The 14,533-nt window shown below is 42.0% G+C and overlaps 1 protein-coding gene across 2 annotated transcripts in view; it reads left to right on the top strand.

Annotated features, from left to right (window-relative positions):
- The window catches only part of pam (peptidylglycine alpha-amidating monooxygenase), a 55,162-nt gene that overhangs the window by 32,037 nt on the left and 8,592 nt on the right, over positions 1–14,533 (top strand). For both annotated transcript variants that reach the window (XM_063477945.1, XM_063477946.1), the window contains exons 22-23: positions 11,949–12,045; positions 12,272–12,322. In XM_063477945.1, coding sequence (XP_063334015.1) covers positions 11,949–12,045; positions 12,272–12,322 — 148 coding nt within the window. The remainder of the gene's footprint in view (positions 1–11,948; positions 12,046–12,271; positions 12,323–14,533) is intronic.

Here is a 14,533-nt window from a genome sequence, read left to right on the forward strand (position 1 = left end):
AATTTTTTAAGTTAGGCGTACCGGTGCGCCCATGTCAAAAAGTTAGTCTAGAGCCCTGTGATGTAAAATGTATAGAAGTCCATTACTGTATATACTAACTGTTAAGTCTAATATACCCTAGTAAGCTATAGTACTTTTTCCTTTGGGAAGATACCATCTGTGCAGTTTGCAATTCTGTTGAAGAAAGATATTGAATCTATTTAATTATTCTTGAAAAATAATTTAATTCTGTGCATTTTTTTCACACTGCATCAAATAAAAGTTGATTACTTCGATTAAGCATCATGAGGTGGAGGGTGGGGGGTGGTTCCCTATTTTTTTTTGCTGGGAGTTTGCAACCCTATTTGTTAGTTTGCTTAATATTTCTGCTACGTACTCTTTAAAATACCAGAATAGGGAGGATGGAGTAGGTTTAAGTTTATTAGATTGATCAGTGTTGCTGAACTATGAAATATTTTGGGTGCAGTGTATTTTTTACATACAGGTATAACAGAATAGCTTTAGTGTTGTTGTTTATTTAAACTTGAGTATAAACTTATACAAAATGCAGCAATATATTAAAAAACTGTTTTATTGATTAAAAAACACACTATATCGGATTCATATCGGTATCGGCAGATATCCAAATTTTTGATATCGGTATCGGACATAAAAAAGTGGTATCGTGCCATCTCTAATATATATATATATGTCTATATATACAGGGTGGGCCATTTATATGGATACACCGTAATAAAATGGGAATGGTTGGTGATATTAAAGTCCTGTTTGTGGAACATTAGTATATGTGAGGGGGCAAACTCCTCAAGATGGGTGGTGACCATGGTGGCCATTTAGAAGTCGGCCATCTTGGATACAACTTTTGTTTTTTCAATAGGAAGAGGGCCATGTGACACATCAAACTTATTGGTAATGTCACAAGAAAAACAATGGTGTGCTTGGTTTCAACGTAACTTTATTCTTTCATTAGTTATTTACAAGTTTCTGACCACTTATAAAATGTGTTCAATGTGCTGCCCATTGTGTTGGATTGTCAATGCAACCCTCTTCTCCCACTCTTCACACACTGATAGCAACACCGCATCAGAAATGCCAGCACAGGCATCCAGTATCCGTAGTTTCAGGTGCTGCACATCTGGTATCTTCACACCATAGACAATTGCCTTCAGATGACCCCAAAGATAAAAGTTTAAGGGGGTCAGATCGGGAGACCTTGGGGGCCATTCAACTGGCCCACGATGACCAATCCACTTTCCAGGGAACTGTTCATCTAGGAATGCTCAGACCTGGCACCCATAATGTGGTGGTGCACCATCTTGCTGGAAAAACTCAGGGAACGTGCCAGCTTCAGTGCATAAAGAGGGAAACACATCATCATGTAGCAATTTCAAATATCCAGTGGCCTTGAGGTTTCCATTGATGAAGAATGGACCCACTATCGTTGTACCCCATATACCACACCAAACCATCACTTTTGTTGTTCCAACAGTCTTGGAGGGATCCATCCAATGTGGGTTAGTGTCAGACCAATAGCGGTGGTTTTGTTTGTTAACTTCACCATTCACATAAAAGTTTGCCTCATCACTGAACAAAATCTTCTGCGTGAACTGAGGGTCCTGTTCCAATTTTTGTTTTGCCCATTCTGCAAATTCTGTGCGCTGATCTGGGTCATCCTCGTTGAGATGCTGCAGTAGCTGAAGTTTGTAAGGGTGCCATTTGTGAGTAGCTAATATCCGCCGAAGGGATGTTCGACTAATGCCACTCTCCAGTGACATGCGGCGAGTGCTACGCTGTGGGCTCTTGCTGAATGAAGCTAGGACAGCCACTGATGTTTCTTCATTAGTGACAGTTTTCTTGCGTCCACATTTTGGCAAATCCAAAACTGAACCAGTTTCACAAAACTTAGCAAGCAGTTTGCTAACTGTAGCATGGGAGATGGGTGGTCTCGTAGGGTGTCTTGCATTGAAATCTGCTGCAATGACCCGGTTACTGCGTTCACCAGATATCAACACAATTTCGATCCGCTCCTCACGTGTTAACCTCTTCGACATGTCAATGGCTGTGAACAAAGAGAAACTTGTAAATAACTCATGAAAGAATAAAGTTATGTTGAAACCAAGCACACCATTGTTTTTCTTGTGACATTACCAATAAGTTTGATGTGTCACATGGCCCTCTTCCTATTGGAAAAACAAAAGTTGTATCCAAGATGGCCGACTTCTAAATGGCCACCATGGTCACCACCCATCTTGAGGAGTTTGCCCCCTCACATATACTAATGTTCCACAAACAGGACTTTAATATCACCAACCATTCCCATTTTATTACGGTGTATCCATATAAATGGCCCACCCTGTATATATATATATATATATATATATATATATATATATATATATATATATGTGTGTATATATATATGTATGTGTGTATAAGTATGTATGTATATATATATATATTCCCCGCTTGCCCCTGCGGGCGGTCAATCCTTCAAGCTCGGGTCCTCTACCAGAGGCCTGGGAGCTTGAGGGTCCTGCGCAGTATCTTAGATGTTCCTAGGACTGCGCTCTTCTGGACAGAGATCTCCGATGTTGTTCCTGGGATCTGCTGGAGCCACTCGCTTAGTTTGGGAGTCAGTGCACCTAGTGCTCCGATTACCACTGGGACCACTGTTACCTTCACCCTCCACATTTTCTTGAGCTCTTCTCTGAGTCTTTGGTATTTTCTTGAGCTTCTCGTGTTCCTTCTTTCTGATGTTGCTGTCATTCGGAACCGCTACATCTATCACTACGGCTATCTTCTTCTGTTTGTCTACCACCACTATGTCCGGTTGGTTAGCCACCACCATTTTGTCCGTCTGTATCTGGAAGTCCCACAGGATCTTAGCTTGGCCATTCTCCAACACCCTAGGGGGCGTCTCCCATTTTGACCTCGGGTCTTCCAGGTTATACTCGGCACAGATGCTCCTGTATACTATGCCGGCCACTTGGTTATGCCGTTCCATGTATGCCTTACCTGCTAGCATCTTGCACCCTGCTGTTATGTGCTGGATTGTCTCAGGGGCATCTTTACACAGCCTGCACCTGGGGTCTTGCCTGGTGTGATAGACCCCAGCCTCTATGGATCTTGTACTCAGAACTTGTTCCTGTGCTGCCATCTCCTTGGTAGATCCCGCACTTGATGGTGACTTGTGCTGTGGGCTTGAGGTTGGCCTCTAGTGTTGTATGCCACACCCCCATTGAGTTCCTGATGAAGGCTCTTAGTGTCCTGTTGATCTTGTACAGTTCTAGGCATTCCAGGATCCAGCTGTGGGGCATTGAGTCATAGGCCTTCTTGTAATCAATCCAGGCAGTGCACAGGTTGGTCAGTCTGGTCTTGCAGTCTTGGTGGCTGATTGCTCGGTCTACCAGTAGCTGGTGTTTTGCGCCTCTGGTATTTTCGCCCACCCCTTTCTGTGCCCCATTCATGTATTGACCCATGTGCCTGTTCATCTTAGCTGCTATGATGCCTGGCAGGAGCTTCCACATGGTGCTGAGGCAGGTTATTGGTCAGTAGTTGGAGGGGACTGGTCGCTTCTGAGGGTCCTTGGGGATCGGGACTGTCCAGCCTTCGGTTAGCCATTCTGGGTGTCTCTCGTCAACTAGCAGCTGGTTTATTTGTGCTGCCAGACACTCGTCGTGGAGTGCAGTCAACTTGTTTAGCCAGTAGGCGTGAACCATGTCGCGGCCTGGTGCTGTCCAACTCTTTATATTCCAGTACCTGTCTGCCACTGTGATGGTTACTGGACACTCAGGGAGGTTGCTGTGGTCTGGCCTCAGATCCACCAGCCACTGAGCATTGCCGTTATGGGTTGCGTCCTTCTCCCATATGCTCTTCCAGTATTGTTCTGTCTCCAGCCTTGGAGGTGCTGTTCTCATATTGTTCCCCTTGCCACTGAGAGTACACCTTGGCTGGTTCTGTGGAGAACAGCTGGTTTATTCTCCTGCCTTCTATCTCTCTGGTGTACCTTTTCAAGCGGCTGGCCAAGGCTGTGAGTCGTTGCTTGGCAGTTTCCAAGTTCTCAGGTATGGACTGCTTGCTGTACTTCTTAGGCACCTACTTCATCGCACCTTTCCGCAACTCCGATAGTTGGCTAAACTCCCTCCGTGCTACGTTGATCTTAGCCTCTAGCCTCCTTCTCCATGGAGAACATATATATATTCTCGACAACTTTGGACCATTCTCGACAACTTTGGACCAGTATCAGAAAGTTCTAGGTAAGACTATGGAGCCTTGAAAGGATCAGCAGAGAAGGAACCACACAATGACAGATAAGATGTAGTTTGAATAGGAACTTTATTGAAAGTAGTAAAGTTTACAAACCCTGCCTGTCTAAAGCTGGCTTCCTACAGTGCACAACGCACATTAAAGGGCCCAAAAATAAAATCAAAACCAAATATCCTCTTTAAGGAAATTCTCTAAAGAGTTTCAATTAAAGAGCTTCCGCTCCTGTTGCTCAGTCCACTTCTCTTTGGAAAGAGAAATCAGAGTTCCTTGTGTGTGGTTCTAACACTACCCGGGTAGATTTTTAAAGTGTTAGTCTTATCTGTGTCAAGGAATGTAGTTATAGTCCTGAAGATGGATCCTATGGCTGGCCACACCGAACTCTGGTCTGTCTAGAGCAGGGGTCGGCAACCCTGGGCACGCGTGCCAACTGTGGCATGCGAAGGGTTAACTGATGGCACGACCATAGCTGGACTGATTTTTCGTTTTTATGGGCCAATGATTTAAAAAAAAATTATTTTTTTTAGTAACGGTATAAACAACTAGAAAGCGAAAATTTCAGAAGAAATTTTAAGTGTGCCTATGCCGCTGGTAATCAGTGTAGTTTGCCATTCATACAGCTACAGAGAGCAAAACTCAGCAGAGCAGCCATTCTCCACCATGAACTATGGTAAAAACAAACACCGCTCGCGCCTCACAGATGACAGCTTACAGTTTTGGGTAAAGATGAAGTGACTTTGTACAGCCCCGATTTGCAGACGCTGTGCACACAGGTTCATGAGCAGAAGTCCCATTGTACCACGGCAGACCCGACAATGTTTGCATGAACACGCTTTGAAGCATTACGTTATGGACCACTTTTCACACATGGTTGGTGTACCCACACAGCCGGCTATAGCTTTTCAACTCACAGCCCGACACACACCCAAAAAACAGCCGAGAGAGCACAGACTACGCCAGAGAGGCGTGATTGCAGATGCCGCTCAGGTGGGTCCACCTCCCTCCCCTGAAGCTTGTCTCAAAACTGCGAGGCGAGATTCGCTGCAAAATTTCAGGCGGAAACTGAGGAATAATAATAATAAATCCGAGGAATAGTAATATGTGTGCCTCTTGGCATAGGCACACATAATGAAAGATGGTGGATTGGCCAGGTGCTGGCAGATGTGTAAAAATAACTCTGGTGGTGGCTATGGCGGAGCTTCCACAGAGTGGATGAGGGAAAGGGGAGGCAGGAGGAGAGACCCGAGGCGGCCGCCAGTCCGAGTGTCAGGTGAACTGAACGTCAGGTAAGAAGTTATGACCTGCGGTCTGTCTGGGTCAGATATAAACCAAGTTTAGGTGGAGTTTACTTTCGTTGTGCTGACTTTTTACAGTCAGTTACAATAACTCGTACTGTGTACTAGCTAGCATGACGGAGTTGCTATACAGCTGGGTGGGTGCTATGATGTTACTGATAGTGAATTTTATTTTATTCATAAGGTTAGTTAGTAGAGTTGCCAACCGTCCCGTAAAAAACGGAATCATCCCGTATTCAGAAAAAATATTACGTGTTTTGTATTGAGCTGAAAAGGAACACATTTTGTCCAGTACTTCAGCTACAATGAAAAAGACACAAAGCTGGAGTTATTCTGCGTCTCTACGCTGTCAGCTGCCTCATCTTCTCTCATTCTCTCCCCCTTCCTCTCCTGTTGCTACTTCAATCACGAAACTGATCAATGATCAGCTGATCGGTGTTTCTGCCGCAAGTCCCGTCTCTCTTGCTTGTTTATCTCCCACTTTGCGCCAGAAAGAGGAAACAAGCGGAGGTCGCGTTAAACAACAGCAGCACGTTTAAGCTTGATCAGCTGTTGTTAGAATTTATTTAATATTAATTTCTAGTATCAGCTGATGTTTGCTGGAGCCACAGCCGTAAAAGCTGCTGGTCATGATCTCGGTTTGGATATGTGGTGAGAGGGGAAACATGAAGATGAATCATCAGAGCTGAACAGGTGATGGAGAAACAGGTTTACCTTTTAGGTGACATGAATGAGTTGAAGGGAACTGTTTCTGAGAGACAAATAACACCAGGATCCTTTTCTAAGTAGCTGACAGCTGGTAACTGTGCAGGGGCGGCACAGTTATCTGATGTAAAATGTATAGAAATTATACATATACCAACAAGACATGCATTTTCTGTTGTACAGTTCATTTGAGTTCTTGTTATGGATAAAAAAGTGTCTTTTTTTGTTTCAAAATAGCTGATAACTATTTGCTCATAGCTGCCAACATCTGCGAACAAATATCATTCTATAAAGTTGTTCTATACAGTGTGTAACTGTTGATATAGAGCGTTATTAAATTTATTGCTAATGCAATCATATGGCACAGTGACTTCTGAGGAAATTTTAGATGGCACTCATCATCAGAAAGGTTGCCAATCCCTGGTCTAGAGTCACTCTCTTGGGATTGGCTCGCCACTGAACCCACAGGGTTCAGATCTGGAATCATCCGGTCCTGGTCAAAAACCAATCTATGCAAACAGTGCAGAGTGCATACATTACTATTTTATCTATGCTTCTTCCATCACTCATCTTTCAGTCAAGTATTGCTCAAGTATAACATATTATTTTAGTTATCCAACGTCTCAATCATTATAAAATAACTTGAGTTACATCACACAAGGTTTTAGTGCAACAGAAAATATACTTTATATTTACCCTTTTAAGAATAAATAAACTTATAAGATTCACTCTCCCATATTTATCCTTTTAACAGCTCGCTTTTAACTGTTCTTCTTTTTAAGATATTTCAACTTGAATTATTTCTCAGAAAAATATATCAACTTCTTAAAACATTAATACTTCAACAGAGTAATGAGATCCCTCACATTTTATAATCACATTTTATGAACTTTTTGCATCTTTATCAAATGAATGAACTTTTAAGTCAACAAAACTAAAAGGGTGCATTTAAGCACTACATGACGATATTACTGCTTCTCCAACCTTTTGGAAGGTTGGAGAAGCAGCAGTTCCAAACCAAAGGTTGGTTTGGAACTAACTCAACTGAATCACAGTAATGTTAGAACAAAGAGAAATACACAAAAATCGCTAAGCAGTAGCTTGATACTAGTGGTTAGCTGGGCGCTATAGGCCTTAGCACATTTGAATATATTCTTTAGCACTTAAATCACCACAGTGATGTTACAGTACTTTAAACATAAATATCACAACTCCGACTGTTTTTTTAAAGCAGAAAATATCTTAACAGCAGTCAACTACATGTCTTTATGGTGCTAACACTCATGTAGCATCCCTTACCGGAGCTTGTGGTGAGATAGCTCACCCGGCTGACGCAGCTTCCCACGGCCGAATTTCACAGATTTCAGATCCTAATAAATAGCCATCTATTAACTACTAGTATGTGAAGATAAATTGCGAATTTAACATTTATTTTAGCTTTTCTTACCGGGATCTTTCAGCTAATTTGGCAGTTGCCTCGTGAGTAATGGCTTTCACAACAGGAAATGTTGAGTAACAGAAAGTCATCTCAAGGCATACTCGCCTCCTAGTGGCGGGGAGGGAAAATTACACCTCCAACCTTATTCAGCAGCACAACCCACAAATCTGATGTGGGTTACACATTGTCTCGATGAGCTTCATGTGGTAGTCACCTGAAATGGTTTTCCAACAGTCTTGAAGGAATTCCCAAAGATGCCGAGGACTTGTCAGTCCTTTTGTCTTCACTCTGCAGTGAAGACATCTGCATCTTGACTGGGTTTATGCCAGGTGACTGTGGAGGCCAGGCTATCTGACACAGCACTCTATCATTCTTCTTCTTGGTTAAAATAGCCCTTAGACATCCTGGAGGTGTGTTAAGGGTCCTTGTCCTGTTAAAAAATACATGATGGTCAAACTAAACGCAAACCGGATGGGATGGCATGTTGCTGCAGGACGCTGTGGTAGCCATGCTGGTTCAGTGTGCTTTTAATTTTGAATAGATCCCCAACAGGTCACCAGCAAAGCACCCACACACCATCACAATTCCTGCTCCATGCTTAACGGTGGGAACCATGCATGTAGAGACCATCCGTTTACCTTTTCTGAGTCACAGAAGGTGTGTACAAACTTTTGACTGGTAGGGAATTCCACCATTCCCATCCTATTCCACCAGGTACTCACTCTCTCATTCACCAGACTCACCAGTGAAGCAGCAGTGAAGCCGTTTCTGCCTCTCTCCATGCTTTTAGAGATTGAGGTGATTATATCTATGTGGCTCCTCCCCTGTCCAACTGTATCACATCATAGTCAATGTCCCCCACTCGCTGTGTGACATGAAGGAAGGGCCCTTCATGTCGCCAGTTGGTGAGTAATTTCAAGTTAGAAGATGGGAGTAACACAAGCACTTTATCTCCTGGTGAAAACTTAGGCCCTTAGGTTGTACAGGCGCTGCTGAAATTCCTAGACATGGAGCAAATTCTCCCATCATAACCTCCCCAGACTGTGTAGCTTTGCTCTCAGGTCCAGGACGTATTGAATTTCTCATTTTTCGCTGGGCTTGGACCTTCCTCCCAGTTTTCCTTAATCAAGTCCAACAGTCCAACAGAACTAATACAAAGCCATAGCCGCATGCACTCCAGTGAAATGGCCCAATGAGGTCCATGCAAGTGCACTCGAACACGACCTCCATCAATAGTAACGAGAGCAAAGGGGGTTTTGGAATGGCGGGATTTTTAACTATCTGACGCTCCAGGCAGGATGCACACCACCGGCACAAATTCACCTGGATGCCTGGCCAATAAAATCAGGCCATTATTCGCCAAAAAGTTCCCCAAAGTTTTGTCATTACCCATATGCGAGTGTCACGACTTACTCGATAAATTATTTAATACAAAGCATGTGTCTGCATGGCTTCAGGGCACACAAAGTTACCATCAATTTCAATCCCTTGGTCAAAGGCTCAGGTGTAGGGTGTCGTCACAAGCCTGCTCTAGTGGAAAATCTTCCGTGGGGTGAATCATCCTACTCTTCCCCGGAGTTGGTTTCGGACAACTCTGCATCTGTGGCTTGCAAAAGTATTCGGCCCCCTTGAACTTTTCCACATTTTGTCACATTACATCCACAAACATGAATCAATTTTATTGGAATTCTACGTGAAAGACCAATACAAAGTGGTGTACACGTGAGAAGTGGAACGAAAATCATACATGATTCCAAACATTTTTTACAAATAAATAACTGCAAAGTGGGGTGTGCGTAATTATTCAGCCCCCTCAGTCAATACTTTGTACAACCACCTTTTGCTGCAGTTACAGCTGCCAGTCTTTTAGGGTATGTCTCTACCAGCTTTGCACATCTAGAGACTGAAATCCTTGCCCATTCTTCTTTGCTAAACAGCTCCAGCTCAGTCAGATTAGATGGACAGCGTTTGTGAACAGCAGTTTTCAGATCTTGCCACAGATTCTCGATTGGATTTAGATCTGGACTTTGACTGGGCCATTCTAACACATGGATATGTTTTGTTTTAAACCATTCCATTGTTGCCCTGGCTTTATGTTTAGGGTCGTTGTCCTGCTGGAAGGTGAACCTCCGCCCCAGTCTCAAGTCTTTTCAGACTCTAAGAGGCTTTCTTCCAAGATTGCCCTGTATTTGGCTCCATCCATCTTCCCATCAACTCTGACAAGCTTCCCTGCCCCTGCTGAAGAGAAGTACCCCCAGAGCATGATGCTGCCACACCATATTTGACAGTGGGGATGGTGTGTTCAGAGTGATGTGCAGTGTTAGTTTTCCGCCACACATAGCGTTTTGCATTTTGGCCAAAAAGTTCCATTTTGGTCTCATCTGACCAGAGCACCTTCTTCCACATGTTTGCTGTGTCCCCCACATGGCTTGTGGCAAACTGCAAATGGGACTTCTTATGGTTTTCTGTTAACAATGGCTTTCTTATTGCCACTCTTCCATAAAGGCCAATATGTGCAGTGCACAACTAATAGTTGTCCTATGGACAGATTCCCCCACCTGAGCTGTAGATCTCTGCAGCTCGTCCAGAGTCACCATGGGCCTCTAGGCTGCATTTCTGATTAGCTCTCTCCTTGTTCGGCCTGTGAGTTTAGGTGGACGGCCCTGTCTTGGTAGGTTTACAGTTGTGCCATACTCCTTCCATTTCTGAATGATCACTTAAACAGTGCTCAGTGGGATGTTCAAGGCTTGGGAAATCTTTTTGTAGCCTAAGCCTGCTTTAAATTTCTCAACAACTTTATCTCTGACCTGTCTGGTGTGTTCTTTGGACTTCATGGTGTTGTTGCTCCCAATATTCTCTTAGACAACCTCTGAGGCCGTCACAGAGCAGCTGTATTTGTACTGACATTAGATTACACACAGGTGCGCTCTATTTAGTCATTAGCATTCATCAGGCAATGTCTATGGGCAACTGACTGCACTCAGACCAAAGGGGGCTGAATAATTACGCACACCCCACTTTGCAGTTATTTATTTGTAAAAAATGTTTGGAATCATGTATGATTTTCGTTCCACTTCTCACGTGTACATCACTTTGTATTGGTCTTTCACATGGAATTCCAATAAAATTGATTCATGTTTGTGGCTGTAATGTGACAAAATGTGGAAAAGTTCAAGGGGGTTGAATACTTTTGCAAGCCACTGTAAATACACAGAAGGATAATGAGGAAAGTGAGAACACACGGGGGACACAGCTGACAAGAATTAACATGACACCACAGGGCAAGTAAAACTAGACACACCAAACATGAAAATGTAAGGCCTGCATGACAAAACAGGAAACTGAGGACACGGGAGTGGAGGAGAGGCAGACGAGAGGATGCAAGGGAACACGAAAGAGCACAAGGGAGTGTGAGAGGAGACGAGAGAGACATGACAGACTGGGGAAACATTGATAAACATCACAAGCAGGGGGAGGATAGAATGAAACATGAGAAGGGAAGGGAAACCAGACACAAGAACTCAGACAAAATATACAAAGACAGACAGAGAGAGACATAAAGGGCAAAGACACAAGAGAAAATCTATAATCAAAAAGCTAAACAAAACAACGTAGACACTACAGAATAAACTCAAGACTAATAAAGTGGAGCTAAACATAAATAACAATACAAATTCAAAACACAAGAAAACTCAAAACACTGGGTCAAATGACCCAGGACCATGACAGTGCAGACACTACACTGTCATGGTCGCATTGTCACATAATGGCCCAACAGGTTATTAAACCCGGGCCAGTTCCCGGAATCAGGAAATGCAATAGGTGCGAACTAACTGCAGCCTTCACTCTATGCATTTTGCCCTTAAATTTAATAAGCAAGGCACTGTAGGATACTACAGTGAACATCCCCGTGAACACACCTAACCTTGAACCACTCTGCCTCCAACAATGCCCCGGGGCCACAATATCATTGAAAGAGTGAACAAGAGTCAGTTTGTTGAAGAAAACCTGCAAATGAGCAGATTCAGTTCAGCTTCTATTACCATGATAAGAGTTTAAGTTAATGCTTTTTCTGCAATAGAAAACTTGAGTTTCCGTCATCCCAGTGTTGACAAAATCTGTTTGCAGGTGTCCAAAGTATTGCGTACATTCTGAACCACACAGTAATGTACTATACTAAGAAGTTTAATGGTGGGTCATTATGTTGTCTAGAATTTAAGTGACTTGTATTTCTCTTTCAATTGCAGGAGTTCAAAATGCCTCACGATATAGCTGAAACTAGGGATGGCAGTGTTTTTGTTGGGGATGCCAGCAGCAAATCCGTCTACAAGTTTACAACAGAGAGTAAGTTTATCTTCATCAAAATAATGCTGCCAACTTTTAATAGTTCTAGCAAAATCTATCATACAGTATGTTTGGGTATTAAGAACAATTTTGATTGATTAATTTATTTCAGACTTATAAGACTTGAATTATGGGTGCTTCTTTGTTGGCTTTGCAGATGAACAGTAGTACTAGGTTGTATACATCAATGATTTTTTTGTTTTAATTATTACCTTTTATTTTCAAGAGTTGCATCATTCTGTTAAGAAAGCTGGAATTGAAGTTCAAGAACTTGAAGGTCAGTAATTGGATACCTGGAGGCAGCAGGTACATAATCTTTGAATCCATAAGGGGCAGGCAGCTATTCATAACAGTGAGTCACAGACATTTAAGATGCGACTTCTAGTGATGCCTGATGGAATAAATAGTGATTTGAAAAGAAAAAGGTTTCAAATTAAAAGTTTCCTAACTTTGAGGCTACCACTTGAATTGAGACCTAATGAGATCAAAGGAAAATGTTGACTGACATTGTTGGCATAGGAAACTGGAATGTGTACTAGCAACCAATGCAAGCAATGTGCAACGAGTGAATCATATCACTTGCTCACATATCACATTCATAGTGTATAGGTGGCACTTAAGGGGGGTGGCTGTAAGCTCAGGTGGTAGAGCAGGTCACCTACTAACCTGAAGGTTGGTGGTTCGATCCTAGTCTGCTCCAGTCTGCATGCCAAATATCCTTGGGCAAGATATTAACCCCAGGTTGCTCTCTCTTTGAGTGGAGCTCAGAGTAGAAAAGCACTATATACGAACCAATCCATTTACCATGCCTTAGAGCAAAGGGTAATGTCTTCTAAGGTATATAATCCCATTTATTCATCCATCCATCCATTCGCTTCCGCTTATCCTTTTTAGGGTCGCGGGGGGCGCTGGAGCCTATCCCAGCTGTCATAGGGCGAGAGGCGGGTACACCCTGGACAGGTTGCCAGTCTGTCGCAGGGCTAACACACATTCACACCTATGGGCAATTTGGATTAATCAATTAACCTATCCTATCCCCACAAACTGCATGTCTTTGGACAGTGGGAGGAAGCCGGAGTACCTGGAGGGAACCCACGCAAACACGGGGAGAACATGCAAACTCCACACAGAAAGATCCCGGCCTGATGGAGTTGAACTCAGGACCTTCTTGCTGTGCGGCAACAGTGCTAACCACCGTGCCACCATGCTGCCTATAATTGCATTCAGAATACAAAATTCATTGCCTATATGGGATATTTTTGAATATTAACATCAGATTAAGGTCACCATGTACCATTGCTACAACCTTTGAAGAATTCCACAGCATGACATGACTGCTTTTGGACATTCTGAAACAGTGTTAAGGTGATATCCATCACACTTACAAGAAAGGAAGTTGTCAAAATCATTTAAGAATTCCAAATAGTGAAATTTTCAGGGAAGGCTACAAGGCAATCACAGAAAAACTGTGAAATCACTTTCCTTCACCTATGTCTTGCGTTTTCCATTAACTAGGATGCCCCTCTTTCTTTCAACAGCTATATACCATTTTTTAGACCTAAAATATTTATATATATGGCAAGGATTTTTTAAGGAATCAAGGAATTTTTCAATCCAATTCAATTCTATTTATATCACACCAGATCAGAACAGTATTTGTGGCTTTTATTGTTTTATTTATTTAAAAGGGACTGTGCAGTTTAACATAGTCCAAGTACAAAACATGAAACTGATGAAACATACATAAGTTTATAGCTATTGCTATCCTAGTAACAACCATTGTCCCTTGTTGGTCTTACAATCACAATACATACATTTTACAATAAAACATATATTTTCATAAAACCAAAATACATCATAAATACAACTACAATTAATAGACAATAAATGAAAAAACAACAAAAACAATAACAAAAATCATTAAGTAGTTGGAAGCAGTGTTGGGCAAGTTACTTTGAAAAAGTAATTAATTATAGTTACTAGTTACTTCTTCAAAAAAGTAACTGAGTTAGTAACTGAGTTACAATATTCTAAAAGTAATTAATTACTTGAAAAGTAACTATTGCGTTAGTTTAAAAAAACGTTTAACCCTCTGGGGTCCAGGGTATAACTGGTCATTTTTAACTACTTTTGATTTTCCCTCCACATTTTACCTTTAAAAACTATTTACTTTGCCTTGTTTGGTATCATTCTTTTCAGCACAACCTCACGTGTCTGAATTAACAGTTATGCTTTCATTTTGACATACTGTATTAACACAATTGATCTAAAATCAGACAAAAAACATAAAATCAGAGTAGAAAAGGTTATATTTTTTACTCTAACAACCATGAACATGTTTAATGAATCATATTTCATAACTTTAAATGCAAATATAAATTGTCAATTTTAAAATCCTATGCACAAGTTTTGCAAACAACAAAGTTATTTGCATCCATTTACCTTTTACCTTGATTTTTTAAATAACCATTTCAAACTATTTACAGAA

The sequence above is a fragment of the Pelmatolapia mariae genome, linkage group LG7 (genome assembly GCF_036321145.2).
Source record: "Pelmatolapia mariae isolate MD_Pm_ZW linkage group LG7, Pm_UMD_F_2, whole genome shotgun sequence".
Classification (NCBI taxonomy): domain Eukaryota; kingdom Metazoa; phylum Chordata; class Actinopteri; order Cichliformes; family Cichlidae; genus Pelmatolapia; species Pelmatolapia mariae.